Source organism: Fomitopsis serialis, assembly GCF_022376445.1.
Source record: "Fomitopsis serialis strain Sig1Antser10 chromosome Unknown B0H18scaffold_116, whole genome shotgun sequence".
Classification (NCBI taxonomy): Eukaryota; Fungi; Basidiomycota; class Agaricomycetes; order Polyporales; family Fomitopsidaceae; genus Fomitopsis; species Fomitopsis serialis.
This window is the reverse complement of record NW_025955076.1, coordinates 83396-105688: the sequence shown is the minus strand read 5'-3', so window position 1 is coordinate 105688 and position 22293 is coordinate 83396. Positions and strand designations below refer to the sequence as shown.

At 55.7% G+C, this 22293-nt stretch overlaps 8 protein-coding genes across 8 annotated transcripts; 7 read left to right on the top strand and 1 right to left on the bottom strand.

Annotated features, from left to right (window-relative positions):
* Positions 1-718: 718 nt before the first annotated feature.
* On the bottom strand, positions 719-4843 carry B0H18DRAFT_1038221 (Saccharopine dehydrogenase-domain-containing protein). The gene is made up of 14 exons (XM_048030430.1): positions 4427-4843; positions 4016-4349; positions 3883-3956; positions 3696-3826; positions 3542-3639; positions 3472-3488; positions 3302-3418; positions 3096-3254; positions 2552-3044; positions 2368-2494; positions 2207-2317; positions 1897-2149; positions 1645-1820; positions 719-1590 (listed from the first exon to the last, which is right to left on the bottom strand). The coding sequence occupies exons 1-14, from the start codon at positions 4667-4669 to the stop codon at positions 915-917; spliced, it is 3009 nt and encodes a 1002-aa protein (XP_047887775.1). The 5' UTR covers positions 4670-4843; the 3' UTR covers positions 719-914.
* A 415-nt stretch (positions 4844-5258) lies between these two features.
* On the top strand, positions 5259-7382 carry B0H18DRAFT_1038215 (stretch-activated cation channel Mid1). The gene is made up of 3 exons (XM_048030429.1): positions 5259-5780; positions 5915-6349; positions 6399-7382. Exons 1-3 carry the CDS (start codon positions 5408-5410, stop codon positions 7058-7060), a joined length of 1470 nt encoding a protein of 489 aa, XP_047887774.1. The 5' UTR covers positions 5259-5407; the 3' UTR covers positions 7061-7382.
* Positions 7383-7743: 361 nt separating this feature from the next.
* B0H18DRAFT_1138662 (uncharacterized protein) lies at positions 7744-9220 on the top strand (the record flags this gene model as incomplete). The annotated part of the gene is made up of 3 exons (XM_048035612.1): positions 7744-8310; positions 8448-9046; positions 9116-9220. The coding sequence occupies exons 1-3, from the start codon at positions 8217-8219 to the stop codon at positions 9218-9220; spliced, it is 798 nt and encodes a 265-aa protein (XP_047887773.1). The 5' UTR covers positions 7744-8216.
* A 1232-nt stretch (positions 9221-10452) lies between these two features.
* B0H18DRAFT_842751 (uncharacterized protein) lies at positions 10453-10760 on the top strand (the record flags this gene model as incomplete). The annotated part of the gene is made up of 2 exons (XM_048039514.1): positions 10453-10581; positions 10707-10760. Coding segments are annotated over 2 exons (183 nt in total), but the record flags the coding sequence as incomplete, so codon positions are not given.
* Positions 10761-13001: 2241 nt separating this feature from the next.
* Positions 13002-13451, top strand: B0H18DRAFT_838117 (uncharacterized protein; the record flags this gene model as incomplete). Its single annotated transcript, XM_048039462.1, has 3 exons — positions 13002-13141; positions 13206-13311; positions 13386-13451. Coding segments are annotated over 3 exons (312 nt in total), but the record flags the coding sequence as incomplete, so codon positions are not given.
* Positions 13452-14320: 869 nt separating this feature from the next.
* B0H18DRAFT_1038202 (uncharacterized protein) lies at positions 14321-17420 on the top strand. Its single transcript, XM_048030428.1, has 9 exons — positions 14321-14470; positions 14512-14718; positions 14778-15074; positions 15139-15759; positions 15822-16056; positions 16080-16128; positions 16164-16865; positions 16889-16920; positions 16977-17420. Exons 1-9 carry the CDS (start codon positions 14342-14344, stop codon positions 17216-17218), a joined length of 2514 nt encoding a protein of 837 aa, XP_047887770.1. The 5' UTR covers positions 14321-14341; the 3' UTR covers positions 17219-17420.
* Positions 17421-18643: 1223 nt separating this feature from the next.
* Positions 18644-19189, top strand: B0H18DRAFT_842098 (uncharacterized protein; the record flags this gene model as incomplete). Its single annotated transcript, XM_048039505.1, has 3 exons — positions 18644-18808; positions 18865-18993; positions 19064-19189. Coding segments are annotated over 3 exons (420 nt in total), but the record flags the coding sequence as incomplete, so codon positions are not given.
* A 296-nt stretch (positions 19190-19485) lies between these two features.
* Positions 19486-21485, top strand: B0H18DRAFT_64804 (uncharacterized protein). Its single transcript, XM_048038949.1, has 6 exons — positions 19486-20208; positions 20276-20528; positions 20586-20669; positions 20724-21000; positions 21073-21149; positions 21206-21485. The coding sequence occupies exons 1-6, from the start codon at positions 19643-19645 to the stop codon at positions 21350-21352; spliced, it is 1404 nt and encodes a 467-aa protein (XP_047887768.1). The 5' UTR covers positions 19486-19642; the 3' UTR covers positions 21353-21485.
* The last annotated feature ends 808 nt before the right edge of the window (positions 21486-22293 follow it).

Sequence of the window (22293 nt, the reverse complement as noted above, 5' to 3'; positions counted from 1 at the left end):
TGCATGTATTGTTGCTCACCTAGACCAGTACTGCGCACAGATCCCCAGCGAGTAGATAACGCACTCATCGCTGGTCAGTCACGACCCTGATTCTGGAAATTGCGCATTAGGTCTATCAGTATGGACATAACAACGTGCCTCAACAATCTACAAGAATGAGGAAGGTGAGCACCATTCTCGGACAGCAGTGACAGCAGGACGACTTCGCACCTCCTCAGGCTACTGCCCGATAGCGGCGTCACGTTGAAGGTGAACTCTGTTCGGAAGATAGCCCAACCAGGCGGAGGTACCGAGGCAGGCGACCGGCACGCATGTCGACGACTACGGACCGGGATAGCCAGCTGATCGGCTTGAAAGGGTTGGTCGAATCCTACGAGATCCCAGGTGAACGCACGTGTAAGGACCCGGGGAACATGAAAGAGTCAGTAGTACGCAACGCGGAGCCTGTCCTTGACGACAATGAAACGGGGGAAGGTCCATGCCAGAAAAAGGCTCGATGGTTTATCACTCCTGGAACGACGGCGCACGACCAATAATACATGCACATTCGCTTCTGGGGATGGTCCAGCCTCGTCTTCGCTGCTGGAGACTACGACTAAGGTGCTGCAATGTGCTGTGAGGTTGGGGAGGACTGTGCGAGACCCGGGTCGTTTCTTAAACCTTCAGCGCTGAGTACTGAGTACTGAGTGCTGCACGGATCCGCCGTAATGCACCCGTACTATCGGTGAAGGCTGTTGGTCGAAAAGCTCGGTGGGAAATCGGAACGCGCTGATATCGACATCCTAAACATCTTTGCATGAGCGATCGACTATTTAGCAAAGGGCGACAATGGGTGGTGCGCGCACACATTCAATACAACCCCGGAATCGGGGTAAAAAATTAGGTCCGAAGTTCCAAACGTCCGTGCATGAGAGTCACGAGCAATATTGGCGTCGCAACGCCTCTCCTACCTGCATTCTCGTACCAACACTTTCCTTCATCCCCAAACCCGCCTCGTCCAACCTCGGCAGCATATGCTCGTATACTTGCCTATCCGTAGGGCCATGCACGCCTCTTAGCTTGACGCCTCCATCCAGAACGTGCAGAGCGGCGAATGCCACAGGCAAGCCGACGCAGCGAGCCATGGCTGAGGCTTTCGCGTCCCCGACTGCGACAAGCGACGACGTGTGTACTTCCGGCTGCAAGGAGAGAGGGGAGCTGGCTACGATCTCGTGCGAGAGGACGACCATGTCACGCTCATGGGGCTGATATTTCAACTTGTCTGCCAGAAGCAAGGCGAAGGCATCGAGCGGCGTCGAGGAAGAGGGGACTGAAGGAAGCGCGACAACGGAAGACAGCGTCCGAGACCCGTGAGGAGACAGCAGCGAGAACCAGCGCAGCGCGTCGATCAGCTCTTCTGTCGTCTGCGATGGCGAGATGTCCCGGAGAGCGCTGAGAACAGATGCTTCGTCACCTGGTAGAGTACGTCCGAGTCGCACTTCGAGGGACTTCCGTACGAGTTCTGTCCAGTCGGAGAACTGGACCTTCGTCGAGTTCTCGAGCAGCCCAATAGAACGGAGCCCGTGCATCAATGTGGAGAAGCCAGGGTATCTGTGTTGCGTGAGCACGCTTGAATGCGACATCCGTGAACGGCAGACACTTTACCGCAAGGTACCCCGGAAGATAGTTTGAAGATCTTGTGACTGAGGGTCGCCGAGACCGTACTGGCGTGCATACGGTAGACTGTCACGGTTGGGCAAGCCCTCGAATCTCATGATGTCCGAGATCGGCACGTCCGTGATACCACTCGTCAGCAAGTCCTCACCGTGCACTTGAACAACCTGCAGAAAGGAATGCTTAGCCACGACCGCTTCCAAGCAACCGGTGCAGACGGTATGCAGGTCGACTGAGACTCACCTCCCCTTCGACCTTGAAGCGTGCTGCGTTCAGCGCGGCGACCAACACACCCCTCGGACTCCAGCTGAACTTGTATCCAAGAGGAACACCCATTGCAGCTTCAGGCGCGGGTAGACCTCCACAGAATGACGTGAAATGGGTTACACGCTTTCCTTGAGCTTTGAGCCGGTCAATGAGCGACATGGCAGAAAGATGGTCGATGCCTGGGTCAAGACCGATCTCGTTCAAGAGCACAACATCAGCAGCAACCGCCCTGATGGGATGTGGACATATCAGGTCATCGGCACATGTGCGAACCGGCGATACTCACTGTTCATGCAAGGCCGCCATGTCCGGTGAGATATAGGAAGCGGTGATAAGATGTTTTTCATGCTGTATGCAGAGCTTCGCCACGGACGGGTGGAACGGGGCAGGTAGCAAGCTATCCCAGACCCTAAGCTTGGCTGAACCACGTCATGAATAAGCACTGACCTGATTACAACATCTGCTTCCTCGACCAGGCGCGATATCTTCGCGGGGTCTTGCATGTCGCCCAGAACAGCACGCCCATTCGCAAACTCCGCAGTCTGCCTCTCAGCCTCGGAGAGCACGTTGCTCGCTGCGCATACCCGCCAGTCTCACACCATCCACAAGAACGACTATCCGTGACACTCACCGACAACGAGCTCCACGTAGGGCCGTCGACAGATCGCTTCGATCGCAGGGCCGGCGACCATACCGCTGCCTAGCATTAGCACCCGCTTCTTCCGCGGAGGCACCCCGAGCTTCTGCGCCGCCTCACTAGCAGCACCTATGGGAGAAGCACCTTCGCTTGCCTTGCAGCCCGCGGCCCAAGAGCCCAAAGGCTCCTTCAGCCACTCAAAATCCTTGGAGAGCTGACCACCCTTCGCCACGGTCGCACGTTCCAGCGCAGCACGTCGGAGCCTCGCGGCGTCGTCAGCATGGTTAGGCAGTCCACGATACTCGTCAATCAGAGTACGCAAGTACGGCGCGAGGACGTTGGAGAAGTGCTCTGACGCCTCGAGCGGGAGGGCGGTCGGGAGGATGTCGACGGCCATGATGGCCACCGGGGGCAGCGTGGGCGAGGGCTGGATCGAGAAGAAGGGCGCGGAGAGCGTGCTCGCGTGGGGAAGGAACTCGAGTCCGCCCTGACGAGCGGGATGTGAGGGACATGAGAATGACGAGGGGGAAAGGCCGACCTCGATGTCGCAACTGATGTCACCGACGCATGCGAAGCGGCCTCGCCCGATTTGCTGTGCCTTCTCGAGAGCGGTGATGAGCTGCGCGTTGCTCATGATCCGCGGGAAGTTCGGTGCCCAGCCTGCTCCGTGCAGCAGGAGCGAGAGATAGGGTGCGATCTAACAGATGTCAGTGTGCTGTTGTAGGAATAAGACATTTGACACACCTTGTCATGGAAAACGGACTCGTATTGATCGGGGTTTGCGTAGTAGTCAGATCGAGAGTAAGGATTCCTGTCCTTGCGCACGAAGTAATCTTGCGGAAGTGCATGAACGAGATACACCTAGTCTCCTGAGTAAGCTGACTGGTTCGTGTGACGCGAGGTTCTGACCTAACCTTGTGCAGATCGGTGTCTACGAGCCTCTTCGTCAATGCACTCCGAGCAGAGAACGTGAATTGCGCTCACCGGGATTGCTGACCAACGCGGGTAAATCGTCGACCTTGACCAGCTCAATAGGCAGGTCTTTCAGGAGGTCCAGCACGCCCTGCGCGACCTTCCCCGATCTGTTCAAACCGCCTCAGAAATCCCACTCAGTGTCGCACAGCAACCTCGTACGCACCCTGTAACGCCGAAAACGATGGGACCAAGACTCTTGGGAGTACCTTCTGCGATGATCCGCGCACCGACTTCGTCACGCAGCAACGTACGGATAGATGCTAGAGTCGGGTGTGCGTGAGGTCGCGGTGTGTACTAATAACATCGTAGCGTCAGTCGTCGTCTCGGAACATGTTACTCGAATCCCTCACCAGGAACGGGCTTGCGACACCAAGCTCGAGGTGTGCATGCGCGAGTGCATTCAGGGATTCCAGAGCTCCTGCGACTAGATGTTTCCGGGTCAGCGACCAATGGAAGCCGAGTCGCGACGTTGTCAGTCCTTACCACCAGCGAACCACCCGAAGCCTACCGTCCGTTTGCCATCCTCGCCTGTGAGCAGCTCGTAGTCAATAAGACGCGGGAGCGACCCCGGTTGGTCTGTCGATGTGCCTCCGCTCATGTACGATGCAGAAACAAACTTCGAGAGCAGCTCCATGTTGTACATTTGGCCTTTGATTGTGTGGGAGAACATGAGGTGCGTTCGGGGCGTGAGCGGTAGCGTTGCTGTCTGTCGAGTGGGACTCGGAACGGGGTCATTGAGCACTTCGTGGAGAGGTGTCTCTTTGATGCCGAGGGTTATGTGGGCAGCTGACAGGGTCGGGGCGAGTCTCGCTCCTGCCTGAAGAACGACGACGAAATCAGGATCAGTCCACCCAAGCCACAACCGTGATACAGAAGCGTAATACGAGTGCCTACCTTGACAAAGTCTTCGGTCTTCCATACCCTCCGGTCGCACTCTTCGACCAACACGTCAACGCCATCTCTCTCGACGAGTTCGTTGACGACGTCTGGTGTCAATGGACACCTCCTTTCCCATATACGAAGAGGGTCCTCGCGTCGAATGCCGATCGTCAGTCTTGCTGGCTTTGCATGCGAACTAGCATGTCGAGCGGTAGGTCTGTGCAAGAGACATAGAGGAGAACGTCGGAGGATGGCCATGGATGATGGAGGTCATTGACAAAGGCTGGAAAGGAGCGGTCAAGGCTTGCCGCGTCTCGGAATTGGCGAGTGGTGTCTCAGCTGTCTGCACTTGCATGACGGAGGGAGAAGACTTTGAACATGATCCGAGCGCGAGCGCGACGCCACCCCTGAGGCAACTGAGCTGAAGCAGCCCAGTCCCGACCACACCGCGCAAGTAAGCAAACCCCGGCTCGCAGAACACAATGGTATGCTCGGCGTGTTCGTGGCTGTTGTCGTTCATTTTGTCGCCGTTGTAATTACGCTGCAGCGTCGGTCGACGGCTGAGAGCGCGCGAAACGTCGCGTCTCAGCGCGTGTCGCGGACGCGCTTCGCATGATGATGCTGCAGCTGTCTGGCTTGGCGCTGTTGATGCTCGGTTGATGCTACCCTCCAGGCTCCTCGGCGTTGCATAAATTGCTGATCATTTGAGTCTGTGTCTCACACGAGGGTCAGATACGTAGACTGTAGGTAGTCAGGTCAGACGAAGACACTGGTATGATTCAACAGTATTGAGTAAGTTAGTTGATCATTAGGATATTATGGGTGTCATATTGTCTGAGTTTCAACCAGCTGTAACCGAGCAACCAGCGTCCAACGCGTCCTTCCCTCCTCCTCCTCCTCCTCCTCCTCCTCCTCCTGCTGAGAGCGCATCTTGAGTACTGTACATCCCAATCCCAAGCTTCCCGCTCGTCAAAATTGCCCCTATCGCCCACCCTAATGCTTCTGCCAAGAACTCTGTTATGTCTTGCTCAAGCATGGCTCGTCCTGGCAGATACGCAGCTAGTCCTCAACCAGTTACAAACGGTCTCTGCGACGACCTCGCCGCTTACTTACTCGTTACCGACATCTCAGAGGCCCGTCTCTGTGTCTGTAGCACTATGCTCGTACCAACAATCAGCTACTCCTCGATTCTTCGTCTCAAATGGCTCCGTAATGTCGCCAGGACCAGACGATCTCGGAGAAGATGTGTTCGAACTTGAGCTCGACGGGTACTCGCTCGGGAACCTAACGGTGCAGGTTACGAGCTCGGGCGTGCTCGCCGTATACAATGCGACGGATATGTCGTTCGAAGTGGGTGTTTCCGATGATGGTGAGCGTGTTTCCTAGCTGATGCTATTCTCGTAGTGTACTTCTCATCTGCAAAGGCAGGTGTCCAGGCTTGCTGAGCCCTGTTCTGCACGTTTTGCATCCGTTCCACCTCAACTCATCTGACTTGGTTCATAGGTCCGATGCACCAGGTTCTGGACGAACTACCATTGTTCAGCGATAGCACTGCGAACCAAGTACTGATGTTCTCTCCTCCGTTCTCCCCTCCAAGCATCTCCGCGCCATCATATCCGAACTACACGCTCCCAGCAGCGAACCAGACTTTCCCTCCGGAGCCGCCATCTCCCCCCGAGTACTCCCTCTTCATCGCGGCCACGACATCTTCAGCGTTCATGACGCTCCCGCGGACTGGCTGTGCGTTTCGTGGCTCGGCGAACAACGTCGGGCGCTTACTCGCCTCGGCGCAGAGCGAAGGACTCTGGCTACGTGACACGGGCGGCTGGCGATGGCAGTGGTTTGTGAACGGTTTAGTCCCAATGACAAACTATACTGTGTATGCAGTGAAGAACGAGACGCAGGTCACCGCACCGATATACTTCTCCACGAAGTCTCGTACGTCTCATCGCCCGATATCTTGGTCTTTGCTGACTCGCCTGTACAGCTGCGTTCGCCTGTCCGATCGTGTATGGTCTCCCGTTCTGCCCCTCGATCGGCTACGCGGCACCGCTAGGCAACGACGACCCCGCTACGGGCGTAACTGCGACCGAGCTGCCCAGCGCGTTCACCGACAACCTGATCAGCGGCCTCACAAACTTCACGGTCATGCTCACGACGCTTGCGTGCGGGCGCGACCTCTACAGCCCCATCGTGACGTGCGCGGACTGCCAGGCGGCGTACCGCAACTGGCTCTGCATCGTGTCGCTCCCGCGCTGTGCCGAGTATACCTCCACGACGTCGTCATCCGCAGCCGCCACGAGCACGTCGACGTCGATGTTCGGCCAGGGGACGGCGCAGGAACCGCTGATCACGCCTACGCCCGCGCTCGCGGTGCAGAACGCGTCGAGCCCGCGGAACCCGAACCTGCCGCCGTTCGCGAAGAACTACACCGCGGTGCTGCCGTGCCTCGAGGTGTGCTACGGTGCGGACCGCGCGTGCCCGCCGTTCCTCGGCTTCCAGTGCCCCCTGCCGCAGTACACGGCGGGCCAGAGCTATGGCGTGGGCTACGTGGACACGGGCGAGGAGGGCGTGGTCGGCGGGGGCATGACGGGTGCGGGGACAGACCAGTGGGGCAACGTGTGGTGTAACGGGCCGGGGGTTGTATGAGTGTGTTGGTTCGGGGCAGCGTTTCGTGGATTCCCTTTGGTTTGAGGAGGATTGAGACTTACGGCTTTTTTCGGAATAGAATACATTTACGCCTTCGTTTACTACCAACCCACCGCATACCAATGTGACTTTCTGTGCTGCTTTAGACTTGGACCGATCCTCATCCTCGAACATCACATCACGACGAATGCTTAAGCGAGCTTTCTTCGAGTCGTTTCTTATGTAACATGATCTGTACCGAGTCTCGTTACAATCAAGCTCTGCAGTGAGAAGGATTCAGCATTCTGACAATACCAATCACGAGATAGTTGGCTGAGATCGTCGTAGTCACTGTACAAGCTTCGACCAGTGGAGACGCACGAGTCGATCTTGAGCCACTCGCCACACCGAGTGACCGACGGAGACGCTGTCACAGGTTGGTTCCCTCCTCATCCTTGCCGTCAACTACTAGGGCACCCTGAGTCTGCAGGCTTCATCAATCCCATTTCCGCATTCGAAGCTGTGTCTGCCAAGTAATGCGCATTGCTGCCCATTCAAGTTGGCATACGAAGGTGAGATTCCGTCAGACTAGTCGTTGAAATTGAATGGTGACGCTGCACAGCTTCAGTATGTATAGGCGCACTCCGCAGTGTGTCGGACTTCGTATGTACCCTGCTGGCCACTACAGACTTCCATAGAACTGCTGAATCCTGAACGAGGGGCGCCTTTCCGAGGTACATTCTTGATCATCCAATGACTTCTCGTTGTAAACTCACCTAGTTGACCTATCAGAATGTCGAACGCATCAGATACGGCCAGGTACCTTGAGGTCGACTTCAGGACACCCATATATGCGAGGTACGGTTGCATTTACCAACTGTGAGCGAGCGTATGATTGTACTCGCTGATCGAAACAGCGGCACGTTCCCGATTCTGGCCCAGGAGCTCCTCGAGCTCGTGGCCGACTTCCTCTGAGACGAATCCATACAGCTCACCAGGTGCTGCCTCGTCTGCCCCGCTTGGTACCATGCTGCAAGGCGTCACCTCAGCTCGAGTATAGTCATCCGGAGTACAACAGCCTTGGGCGACTTGGTCCATGTCCTCATGTCCAGGGGGAACGGTCGGTATGGGCGAGCTCTGCATGCCCTGGAGATCCAAGACGATCGCGTGAAGCCGTATGCGCACAGCCTGCCAGTGTCTGTGCGCGGGCCTGGATGTCTCCTCTTGCGCGCTTGTGGCGCCTCATGTTTGTGAGACTGGACTGGACGGTGGTGCGCCCTCACATGAGCTTCTTCACCTACCTCACCTACTACGCATCCGTCACTCACTTGGAACTCTCGTCGCGCGGACGAAATCCGGACGATGATCAATGCTCTGTCCAGTCTCAAAATGCTCCATCTCGATCCAGTCACTGTCCAGCTGGCGCCTCTGGCCAGCGCGGTGCAGCAACCTCTACATGCTGTCGGTTGGAACCTCAACTCGATATTCCTCTTCGGCGATGGGGAGCGTGACTACCCCGTTGGAACCTCTGACGCGCTGCGTCTTCACCGAAGTGTTGTCGACCTGCTGTGCTCGTATTCGACGACGGTCAATCTCACACTCCAGATGTCCCAAATATTTTCGTTCTCAGAATTCGAAGCGTTGTTGCACGCGTTCCCTGCTTTTCGCGAGGTTCATCTCACAGGTGATCCCAACTTGAAGTGGGAACTTCCGAGTCCCTCGTTCGGCGATGTCCCTGCTCTGCTTGCTTCTGGGTCCACGGAGACGATGTTCGACACAGGGGACAGGGTCTATCTGTTGCAGGTGACTTCGACATTTGCTGCAAGGTTCTTCGGGCTGTATGCGCACCGATGTCGCCAGCTTCAGCAGCTACACATATCGTTCCTGAACACGTCGCCACCTGCGCTGCAACAATCCGTGCAAAGGTTACTACGGGAGTCTGGTGCAGTGTTGAAGGGCTTCAGTTGGGAACGCCACCGGGATCCTGAAGTTTCGAGCCTTCCACAGGTAAGTCAATATTTTGCATGGCCGGTTGACCACTGATTGCATGCCATATCTAACGTCATGTTCGTTTAGCATTCCCCAGACCCCATGCCGCCCATGGTTCCACACAACGGCGGCCGAAAATCTATTCGTGGCCCTTTCCAGCCCTTCATCGCACACCATGTCTTGCCCTCCTAACCATTTTCTCTCAAATCGGAGGCCCATGTCTGCGAAGCATAATGGTCGAATTCCAGCTACACGGTTTCTCCCTTCCCGATGTGAAGGCCAACACACGTAGAGACATGGCGGAATCCATCACCATCTTCCACGCAGGCACTGTCCCGAGATGTGTTCATTGGGCTCGCTGACGTGCACATCAGATATATCTGTATTAAAGACTGGCAAGGTCCTTTCCCAGAAGCAGTCCTCCTGGCATCGGCGGCCATCAGAGCCTTCATGGTGCCTCTCTTCACCCCGTGGCTAACCCGGGGCATTATGGTGCTTAGCCTGCCAGATGGGTCGTGCACCAATGGCCACGCTAGGCCACGGCACGGTGTAGATGGCGATCCTTCTCTCATGTATCGCTAGACCCAGGTCCGCAATCATGCAGCGTTCCTGGTGAGGCTTCGGATTTCTTACAGGGCCGCTCATTGACTTCCGGGCCCATTTTGATTGGCTGACAGCTTTTAATGTATCTGCGGCGAGCGAGGCGAATGAACCGTGGGTGCTCTCGCCCGTGGTTACGCTACGCTCAGGGGAAGCGAATGTACCGGCCGGGAGCTGTCGCTCTATGAGTGATAGTACCGTCGAACCCTTTTCTGGTATGAATTACTGTCACCTTCTTCATTGTCGTTGAGGACTTCGCGTTGCGAGCTTCATATACTCTCCATCATCACCGAAACATACCATTCTTGTGTGTTCCCCGAGTCCTCACACATGCGTCCACCTGGTATCCCGTAGTATTTATCCTTTTCAAGCCAATCAGATGGCTGTCGGTAGCCATTGACATTCATGTCAGTCGGCGCGTCGCCTGCCTCAGCCCACCTGGTTGGGCAGTCTTCTGAATGAAGTTTGCCTTCGATATTAGTGGCACGGCGGTCGGGGTGAGCCTAAGTAAGTAGGTGCGAAGTCATCCTGCTGTCACTACTTCCTGAGAATGGTACTCACTTTCCTCATTCTTGTAAACAGCTGATGCACTTCATTCACGTCCATACCGATAGACCTAATGCGGAATTTCCGGAAACCAGGGTCGCGTCTGGCCAGCGAGGAGTGCGCTGTACGCGGTCCTTGTCCGTCTGCAGGTCTTCGTGCCCAATCTTTTACTATCCAACCACTTCGTTCTTGCCCATGAAAACCTGACTGCTCGAGACCATCGTTCATCGTTGTCTGTGATAATCACATCTAACTGATACCAAATGCCGCGTCGGGTGCGATGCTGCACCAATTGCCAGGATCCTGGCCATCGAGCGCCACAGTGCCCATTGCCTCGAGGGGACAACAGGAAATGCGGAGGTTGTGGGGAGACGGGGCACGTCCCGCATGAATGCGAGAAACGCGAAGTGGGTAAACACCAGATCGCTTCATCATCGGCAGTTACTCACTGGCATTTACTTAGGATTGGGTTTGCAAGAGATGCGCCGGGCGCGGCCATGGAGTTTGGGAGTGTACGAGACAACAGCGAGAGGCCCAAGTGCGATGCTACCTATGTCGAGAGTCAGGTCACCAGAGCAACGAATGTGCCAACTCGGAGGTGCGTGGACCCGCGAACTTGATTATTTGTGCATGCTGACATATGATCGCGCAGAAATGGGAGTGCAAAATCTGTGGCGGAACAGGACACCAATCCGCAGGTTGTCCACAACGGCGCGGACAGAGGGGTCGCGTTTGCGTTGGATGTGGCGATAAAGGCCATATTTTAACAGAGTGTACCAAGTCCACTTGCTTTGTGAGCGAGCACGGCATTCAATCGTCATTCCCTTTCTAATGTCGAACAGAAATGCGGAACCGTCGGTCATATCGCCACCAGCTGCCCAAGAAAGAACAAGCGAGGTGAGGCCTCTTGTAGAGTATAGCCGCAGATTGAGAACTGGACCAACATTCACGCCACAGGTCGTCGACCGACAACTGAAACCCACTATGCAACCGAACAAGAGACCCCGTAAGGCTCACTCCCGCTGCGTACGGGAGGAACTCTCACAACGTATCTCCGTGGTCATGCATTCAGGGAATTGCGGCGCAACACACCGTCCGCGTCATCTGCTACGCCCGGGGCACAATCCTCCGATCCGCCTCCACGTCCTGAACGACACACACCAAATGCGCCGGAACCAGAGCCAGAGCCAGAGCCCACGCCCAATGTAGTTGAGGAACCCGCCCCAGCTGCTGATCATGAGGAGACTTGTAGGTGTATGCTATGCAATCTCGTCAAGAGACGCAAGGGCCGAGAGAAGCCGTCAGCGACAAAGACGGCGCCGCCGCCTCCGAAGCCCGCTCCGAATGACACCAACACCGACCAAGTCAAAGCGCACGAGGCCTCCTGTACGTGCTCCATCTGCAAGCTGGTCAGGAAAGACAGCACGAAGGCCACCGGAGGCAGCTTCAATGAGCGTCCACAGAAAGAGAACGTGCCGCCTCCTGGCGCTCAGGCTGGCAACTCTACTCGGACATCTACCGGGACGAATCCTGGTCATGGGCCTGCGTGCACCTGCACGGCCTGCACGCGGACGCGAGCCCATGAGAAGCAGACGTCGGTCGAGTACTCCCGAGACCAAATAGCGATGGGCCTGTGGATCCGCGGTACGACCGCCTTGGCCTCGAGGCAGACGGAGCAGGCGATACGCTTATTCAGCCAGTGCATCGGTACGTCGGGCCTCTCGAATTCAGTCATGATGTTCACGATGGTGCGCAGCGAAGGACCCAAATGCCGCTGCGTTCTGTAGGAGCCGCGGAGATGCGCATGCACTGAGGAAGGACCACGTCGCTGCGCTGGCTGACTTCCAGCGCGCTTACGAGCTGTTGAAGGCCGCGTTGCCTATGCCCGCCGCGCCCGTGCTCGTCAAGATCGCTCGCTGCCGACTGTGCTTGGGGTCGCACGGACCTGCCATGTCGCCATACGGGAGGCGCTGTCCATCGACCCTGGCGACGCGGTCGCCCTCGCGCTGAAGAAGCGCCTGTCGCGATCGAGGGCGGCGTGGAGGCGTACCAAAAGCGAAGGCGCGCAGGCAGTGGAAGGCGGCGAGGCGGCGTAGAGGCGTGCGCGACGGCTTATACGGAGGACGGTGGAGTATTGCCTGTGGCGATGCGTTGCTGGGAGGTCGAGGTGCATGTTGCGGAGGCGAGGTGGACGGAGGCGCTGGCCGCGTCGTCGTGAGTGGTTCTTCCTCGGGTGTCTGCAGCTGGTGCTCAAGATGGCCGACATAGCACGATCCTGGTGGCGCACCCAAAGTCTATCGAAGCCCTGTCCATGCACGCCCTGGTCTTGTTCCTTACGGCCGACCTAGGAGAAGCATTGAACCAGATTAATGCCGCGTTGAAGCTCGATCCTGACAACGGAGAGGAGAAAGCGGCGCGAGTGCGATTCAAGGGTGTTATGGACCTCAAAGAAGATGGGAACTCTCGCTTCAAGACCGGCGACTCAAGCATTGCGATCGAAAGTGGACGAGCGCCCTGAACGTCAGTTTGCGGCCCTCTCACATCTAATCGGCGTCGTGACTCACCATTGTCGTGTGCATGCAGCTTGTGGCGAGAAGGAAGAGGAAGGGTTCGGCGGGCGGATCCGTGCGATCTTGCTTCTGAACAGGTCCAGGGCGAGGCTCAAGTCAGAACAGTGATTCTCTCGAGTTGACAGCTGTACTTACCTTCAATCCTTTGACGCACAGATCGGCAAACATCCGACGCGCTGAAGGACGCGAATGCAGCCGGGAAGCTGGACCCTGACAACGTCAAGATCATCGTCACCCGCGGCCGCATATACGTCGGACTGGAGCTGTTTGAATCCGCCATCCAGGAGTTCAAAGCGGCGTTACAAGCGGATGCGACGAAGCTAAGTGTGGCGGATAGGCGGACGGTGCAGAGCGAGTTGGACGATGCGGAGCAGCGCGCGCGCGGGAGAAGAGCAAGGTGAAGGATTGGTACGAGATCCTGGGTGCGTCTGGCCTGAGATAGGAAAGGTCGACTCTGTTAGGGCTGACTGCTATCCTTTGCTGCATGAAGGCGTTGACCGGCGCTGCACAACAGCGGAGATCCGCAAGGCGTACCGGATACAGTCTCTGAAGCACCACCCGGACAAGGTCAGTGTGATTGAGCACGAAGTCGACGCTCATTCAGCTGAAACCGAACTTTTTGGAAGGGAGGAGTCGCGGAGAAGTTTCTAATGGTCACGGAGGCCTACAATACCTTGTCGGACCCTCTTGAAAGGCTTAGATATGACGCCAAGCTTCCGCCCAAGTTCGGAGCTTCTAGTCATTCCAATGCGTCTCCCGGTCCGAAGCCGCAGAGCACTGGCAATACGGGTCCAGGGAGTACCCGTCCCGATGCGTCGTCGAAGCCTCACTCGAGCAGCACCTCTGGCGACTATTTCCGTCATAGCGGGACCTACGGAAGCAGCACCAACAGCGGGTTCCACGATCGTGCCAAGAGCGAAGGGCGAAGGATAGCCACACTCACGACAATTCTTCTCGTCCCAACTCTCGCAGCAGCAGTGGTCCAAGCTCGACGAAACCAGGCACTCAACAAGGTTATGGATCGTCGTATTACGGGCAGAGTTACTCCGGGCGGCCCTCGTCCGACCAAGACTCGCACAAGTTTGCTCGCAGTCAGGGTGCCGGTTCACAAGACACTTGGGGGTCATCTGCGAAGAACAGTGGCCCTTCCTCAAAGGCTTCACCCAGCGGCGGCAAGAAGGATCCGGGCAAGCACCCGGCGGGCTCGTCTACGACCGGGAACGGAACAGCTGCCAGCGACAGCGCGAATGACACGAACAACGCCGAAAGCAACCCGTCGAAGACCGCGAAGGATGCTGCGAGCCAGTCTGAGACAAATCAGCAGAGTCAGTCAGGAGCAAGCGCAAATTCAGGCGATACGCAAGGGAAATCTAGATGGTGGCCCTTCTGGTAGTATGAACGATAGTGGTGCTGTCCTCAAATGTCCTCGGAAAGAATATCATTGACATACCCAGTAACACAAATCCGCGAGCGGGAAGATTGCCTGGCAGTCGGGCCTTCAAGTCGAGTTCATGCTTCAAACCGTGAGACGTCTGTGGCATGAGCGTCAGTGCCACGACGCGTCCCTTGTCACCCACGTTCACCTCGGCTAGGACTCATGAATGCCAGTCTGCATACCGACCTTTACAAGAACGGCTTCCCTATCGCCTGTGCTGTTTGTTTTCGTCAGTACGGTTCCTACGACGTCCTAGTGCAACACATCAGCCTCCACCATCCACTCCACTCGGTCTCGTATCCACTGACTTCGCATCGCGACCTGGTTCAGAGACCGAGCCAGTCACGCACCTAAAATACCGGATCAGGAACGAGAGACTCCCTACTTTCTACGACATCTTTAGCACGGATCAATATGCAAAGGATCGTATCAGAAATCCGTGCTACCCATTCACCGATTACGCAGAGCTACAGTGGGCACGATGGATGAATGAGCAGATGAACTCACCCACGATAGATAAGTTTCTCAAAGTGGACTGGGTAAGTGAGTTGTCCATGAGCATAATGACAACTCACGCAAATTTCTACCACATCCTTAGGTTCGCCGCCATATGCCCTCCTTCCATTCGTGCCGCACACTGCAATCATGGATCAAAACCCAGCCGCCTGGTCCAGTCTGGCAAACAGCAACGATCAAGCTCGAAGGTTATACACCTATTGCTCATTTCGGTGAACCGAAGGTGATCTTCCGCGACCCACTGGAGTGTGTGAAGTTCTTGTACAGGCATCCACTGTTCGGAGCGTTTGCCAGCATGGGACCCGAGGTTGTGCATACGCGAATGGGGCAGCGCGTTATCACTGACTTCAGTACAGCCACACTGGCTTGGAATATGCAGGTAAAGTCGTAATCCTCGTTGACGTCCATCACATGCTGACGATATCCATAAATATACTCACCAGAGCAAGCTCCCGACCGGCGCGGAGGTAGTTAGCCTGCATCTAGGCTCGGACAAACTGGCAGTCACCAGTCACTTCGGTGACTACGAGATGCACCCTCTCCTACTGACGTTAGCTGGTCTACCCGCCACGATTCGCTCAAGATTTTCCAACGATGCATGGATGTGTGTCGCATACCTCCCGGTACCGAAGTTCGCTGTGCACACGACCTACCAGGGTATACTGGCCAATCGTATTCTTCACAAAGCCATGGACCTAGTGACAGCAAATCTCAAGATTGTTGCTCGTTTTGGGCATTCGATGGCTGACCCGTACGGGAATGTACGCCTCGTTTTCACCCCTGTTGTTGCTCTTTCGGGCGACCTTGTCGAACACCTTTCCATGGCGGCGGTTAGCTCGTCCGTCTCCCCTATTACTCTCGCCACATCTAGCCAGTTTGGTGACGGCAGAGTGTATGCGCGGTGCACGAAAGCCCATACCCTGAACCTCATTTACGCTGCCTCGAAGGTCGTCGATGTCTGGCAGTTGCACGACTTCCAGCGAGAATGCAAGAAGGTCGGATTGAACGGCGTACACCTGCCGTGGTGGCGTGACTACCTCCTCGCCGACCCATCCCTCTTCAGTGTTTCCGACATCTTGCACTTCAACTACAAATTCTTCTTCGACTACCTCTCCCGGCTTGCCAGATCGCTGTTGGTACCCATGAACTGGATCGTCGCTTCGCCTCACGACACAAGCACCTTGGCTATGCTGCCTTGCGACGAGTGTCTGAGGTGAAGCAGATGACTGGTCGAATGCAGCGGGAGATCATGCGCACAATCATCGTCGCCATCGAAGGTGCCGTTTCACCCGGGTTCATGTGCGCTATGCGTGCGATCCTCGACTTTCTTCTTGCTGCGCAGAGTCCTCGTCATACCCATCGTCACTCGCAAAGATGACAACAGATCTACGTACCTTCCACGACCATAAGAAGGCGATTATGACAGCCGGTGGGTTCGGTCACTGGCCGCGGCACACTGCCAGCGAAGTCCCAAACTCGAAATCCTATCTAACTTTGTTCCGATTATTCTTTCCCATGGAGCCCTTCCACAGTGGAGTTGCGACTCCGTCGAACACCTGCTCCATACTGAAATCAAGAAGCCGTACAGGCTGTATACCAATAATCGGCGTGCCAACTTCGGTGAGCAGTGCACGCGTCATCGGGATCGCGTCGAGAAGATGCGGAACCTCGAGCTCTACGCGCTCTTCACGATATACGGCGCGGAGATGAGCGATTTTGAGCTGCAGGATGCAGCCTCGAGTGGTCTCGCTCACACTCTCTTGGAGCAAAAATCGCCAGGTACTGGCACCCAGCGCTGCATCCGTGCATCGAGGACAACGCGCAACCTGTTTGCCACGGGGTCCTTCGGTGTTCGGATCGGATCCAACGTCGCCTTCTATCTCAACAGACGGCCGAGTGCGACATATGCCATCGACGAAGTGGCAGACGCATACAACATCGCTGACTTCCGCGCTGCTCTCGCTGACTACATGGGCCACCTTAATCTCGACGCCCGGAAAGGTAAACCTCATCGCCCTCGCCTAGAGTCGGCGTACTATCAGGATGTCGGGCTTTACCATGTGTGCGTCTGGGAGACGTACCGGATCCAAGTGCCCTCCGCGTACAATGGCGCCGCCCGTCCTCAGACGCTACGGGCGATTCCACCGAGTGCCAAATATTCTTTTGGGATGTGCGATCGGTCATCGTCGACAGTCTCAGAGCAGACGGAAAATTGCGGCGGGCTGGTAAGTGAATTCTCGTCGTGTGGTGTACGCATCATGCTCAGTGATTCACACTCTAGGCCCCCTGATTGCCCAAGTGCGAGTTGTCTTCGAGGTAGTCCCTCGCGAAGGCCATGTCCTCCCCGCACGCCTGCGCGTACCACTTTGCTATATCCAAGACTTCGAGTTCGCTGACGTCAATGCGCTTGGAGACCCCAAGAAGGCCGCGAACATCCTCATGTACAGGCTCAAGCGGAGGTGCTACCTCGATGCCGGGGGTGCAGTTCAGCGTGGAGGTGAGGTTGTTCCACTGACCGCATAGTACGACCTGTCGACCTGTCTCCTGTGCACGCCGGGCCTGTGATGGATCGCTCACTTGACGAATCGTCTGCGCTCGAGCTACCCCGTTATTTCTGGTTGAATGATATGTGGGATGTGGGAGTTTACGACACACTCGCTGCGGCCTAGTAGCATCACCATTGAATGTAGTATTTCTCGAATCATTCTCGCTATTCAAAAACTGCAGCATTGTGCTTCCTAGCCACCACGGTCGAGTAGGTGCACTGACGAGCACTCAGTTCGTGGTGCCTACTGTAGTCCGTGCGTCCCGGTCTCCCACTTCTGCGGTCCGTGCGTCCCGCTTGAATGCCCGAGTATCTGTCCATGATCCTGACTCGCCCACTCTCGCGGTGCGTCGCCCATTCACTCACCGTCTTGCACCTGCTCACCCGCTCTCACCGAGGGCACACGGATCCAGCGGCTGCGCAGCCGCGCTACCTCCGCATCCGTGCGAAGACTGGCGCTGTCCTCACAGTCCCAGACTACTTCGCCGGAGAAGCGGGACATCGGCGAGATATCCAAACCTAGCGGAAGGAAGGGCAGCTCTGTTCCCCAACTAGCAACCGCTTTCTGCAAGAGGTACACGTATCAATATTGGTCCGCCTTCGTAGTCGCTAGGCTCTTACTCAAATGCTTAACCTGGTGGCGGCAGGCAAGGAGGATCCGGGCAAGCACGGGAACGGGACAACCAGTAGCGACAGCGCAAATGACACGAAGAATGCCGAAAGCGTCCCATTGAAGACCGCGAAGAATCCTGCGAGCCAATCCAACTAGTCATAGATAATTAGCAGAGTCAATCGGGGAAAAGCGGGGTTCCAACTTCAGGCGATGCGCAAGGGAAGTCTCGATTGTGGCCTTCTAGTAGTACCTTTGAATACGCAGCGACAGTGGTGCTGTGACCTGTCCTTAGATGTCCTCGGAAAGAGTATCATTGACATATCCAGTAAAACAATCCGCGAGCCGAAAGATTACCTGCAGTCGCTCAAGACGACTTGGAGTTCACGTTGAAGCTGAGGAGGAGGAGGAGGAGGAGGAGGAGGAGGAGGAGGAGGAGGGTCGTGACACGTCTGTGGCACGAGCGTCAGTGCCACGACGCCTGGGCCGGTGGCGGCGCTGTGGCTTGTCTTGTCACCGTCACTGGCATTTATCCTCACTAGCCAAGCGAGCAGGTAAGCATCGAGACCAGGAAATTTGCTCCAGCTGTCTTATACTCTGCCCTGATATTTGACTTGAACAATACTACAGGACTAGGGGTTGAAGGAACCCCGGCGCGAGTCTAGTACAATGGCGGCGCGGGCCAGCGGTGCCAATACACCCGTTGCACTTCATTGTTCGAGATGCGGGGATGGTATGAACACAGTTTCCGAATGCGATGAAATTATCTCATAAACTGCGGCATGCTGCAGATGGCCATTCCGTGCAAGACTGCTGGTCTCCCCAACGTGTATGTTGGAATTGCCATGAACATGGTCATCGTTCGTCAAAGTGTCCCCGTCCTCGAGGTATCCTGAACAGGATCTGCGGTGGATGTAAGGAGAAGGGTCACATAGCTAGTGAATGTCCCGTGCGCTCGGTATGTTATATGTGGTCTGTGAATCTCAGTGTTGTGCTCATTAACACGGGAACTAGCAATGGGTGTGTAACAATTGTGCTGATCAGGGCCATGGTCATTGGGAGTGTCGCAAACCCCGTGGATATTTGAGGATGAAATGCTCCTTCTGCGGTGGTGTTGGACACTTGTCTGATGACTGCACCAATGTCACTGTGAGTACCATTTGCACCCATGTTTGGTCCTTGCATGAGACATAATCCATGCGTGTCACCCTAGGATTGGATATGCAAGAACTGCAATGAGCAGGGGCATCTGTATGAAACATGCCGCAAGCCTCGTGGATATTTGAAACGAGTCTGCCGAGAATGCGGCCAAGCAGGTCATGTAGTGGCAGAGTGTCCTCGACGTCTATGCTTCGTGAGTACGTTGCTAGTATCTATCGCTCTGACGGGAACTCATACCAGACGCAAAGAGATGCGGGACGATAGGCCACTTGAGTGCATTTTGCACACATCCAATCAGTATAGGTAGTATGGTAGGCCGGTTCTTCTGAACATGCTAACTTATACCATCTCGTAGCTGTCTGTCATCGTTGCGGCAGCCAGAAGCACCTTACGAAGTAATGTCGTTACTCATATTCCATGCGGCTGTCGCTCATCTCTATGCGAATTAGGGACTGCCCTGTCTTCAAGCCCGCCGCTCCTACGCCCCAGCCTCGTCGCGAACACTCGCGTAGCTGCACCTGTACGACCTGCAATCGCGCAAGGCCCTCCCCGACAAATGAGAAGGATAGTACTCCTGCAGGTGCGATGAGGATCTGGCGGCACGCAATGGCGGCTTTCGCAGCCGAGGAATATGCCGACGCAGTTCGTCTGCTCACAGACGCTATCAGTGAGTCCAAGCGTGCCGATGCCAGAGTTTCATCCTGTGACAAAGCCTCGCGGACTGAATCCCATGCTTACTGGCAGGCATCGATCCTACCCGTTGGATCTTCTACTCGACCCGCGGCACCTCGCACTACCGCTCCGGAACACACGCCGCGGCCCTCAGAGATTTCCAACACGCGCTGAACTGCCTGGGTACACGCCCACCGCCGAAGTTCTGGTGCAGACCGCGCGATGCCGCCTGCGCCTGGGCTCCCGCGGCGCGGCGCTGCTCGCCGTGCGCGAGGCGCTCAACGTCGACCCTGCTGATGAGGCTGCACGTACACTGAAGCGGCGTCTAACACGTATGGAGGAGGCCGAAGAGGCCTACCGGCAGGCGCGAGCAGGCGGAAGGTGGCGGGCAGCGAGGACGGCACGGGAGACGTGTGTGGGGCTGTATGAGGAAGAGGAGTGTGTGGTCCCGGTTGAGGTCAGGTGTTGGAGTGTCCACTTGGCGGTGGCCGAGCGGGCTTGGGAGGAGGCTAAAAGTGCAGTTGAGTGCGTTGGTTATCTTCCTGCTTGTTTCGATCACGCTGAAACTAATGATATCTACGCCTCTCTTCAGTAAGCTCTTGGCGGAAGAACCGCAAGCCATAGATGTATTGCTAGCGAAGATCACCGTGTTATTCTTCGCAGGCGATATACCCGAGGCTCTCGAGCAAGCGAAGGCTGCATTGAAGTTTGATCCCGATAACGTTGCATTGAAGACTGCGTGGACCAGGATCAAGAATGTATCTCGTCATGAGGTTCGAGGTCGTGCATACAGCCTCTTCCGCGAATACGAGGCCGAGCTCAAATGTTGGGGACGTGCACTGGAGGTGAGTTCTCATGTTCGCAGCACGTTGAATGGGCATCAATGCGTGGGAATGAACTAGTTTGTCCCTGACCGCCTGGAAGACGGAGGAGGAGGCCTGTTGCGGGCAAGCTTACTATTCAACAAGGCGCGCGCTGAGTTGAAGGTGCAGTGCAGTCTTGTACTCGTGTTTCATTGATATGAGCTCACATTACTACAGCTGAAGCAATATGCTGAAGGACTCAAGAGCATTGATGCTTCGCTCAAGCTAGATGATCTTCGTTGGAAGCCATATCTCATTAGAGGCCGCATCCAAGTCGGTTTGGAGCTATTTGATCTAGCTGTGGAAGACTTCAAGATATGCTTGCAACGCGCACTGTTGAAGGCGAGCGATGCAAGCACGGACGACATTGAATTACTTGAAAGCGAATTGAAGAGAACTGAAAGGCTGGCCGCGAAGGCGAAGACTAAGCTAAAAGACTACTATCAGATCCTTGGTAAGTTGTGCTTTGGTTCTTTGATTGTACTCAATGTTGCGGGGCATCGCCGCTGACCATCACTTGGACCAGGCTTGAAACCGACCTGTACATCGGCCGAAATCCGCAGGGCTTACCGGACTGAATCGCTGAAACATCATCCGGACAAGGTGACGTCACCCGCAGTGCCCTCGGATATCGAGACTGATCCATCCCACTCTCGTAGGGAGGGATTGAGGAGAAATTCAAGCTGGTCAATGAGGCCTATTCAACGTTGTCCGACCTAGATGCTAGACTCATGTATGACGCCAAACGCGCTCGAGAATCTCGACGATCAACGTACAGCGCCGAATCGGACGAAGAGTACTACTAGGATGACAACAAGGTGATAGATACAGAAGTATATGGTATATTTCCGCCAGTGCATTAATGTTCTTGTCCATAATAGCTACGCTAGTACTCTAGTTAGGTTCTCTGAAGCAGCTCGAACACTCATACTTACTACGCTCCGGTTAATGCATCAACGTTGTACTGTTCTTGATGCCCTGCAGCTCAGAGTCAGACAGGGACCAATGACGCACGGTGGCACGGTGTGCAGAGGGCACAACATGCGTATCAGATAACGACATATGTCTGGTATTAAAGAAAATTAGAGGCTAATGGACACGGATAGACAATGCGGGCAGACAGTATGAGGCTCCGCGTAGTCAGACAGTAAATAAAATGCTGCACATAGGACGACTCATGTTGTTGGCAAACACACATCAGGTGACGGCATTGGTTAGCGCGATAGATTCGCAGGCCGTTCCAAATGCTTACGCTCGTACGCGATGAACTGGCAAACCATGAGCTGAGGTGCTACATAGATCGGAAGAAAACGAGCTTACTTCCATGCGCGGCGTGTGACACACCTCGGCTACGCCATGATGATGACATCTGAGTCAGTCCTTGACGACTTGAGCCCTCCTCCACTGTACTGGGAATGGGCTGGTGAGACGTATAATGTGTCGAATTTCGTATGCCTTGACTAGTCCGCCTTAGGGCTCCCTCTGTTGTCAATACGAGTCGAAAGCAGATGTAGAAGTCGGAAGAACTTGAGGAGCGCGCAGCGAAGATGAGTTTCGTTTTCTTCCCGTTTTCTTGTGTCCTATGTATGTCCCGTCCACGCCACCGTGACGCCGATTCACTGCCCCTATGAGAGGATGATCGGCTATCCTCTGCTCAAAATCGAAAGGGGGCCGAGTAGGCGGCTTGCTGGGCGTTTGCATAGGCCGGAGAGGAGTCTTAAGCAGCTGTCGGCCTGCAAGCTTGGGG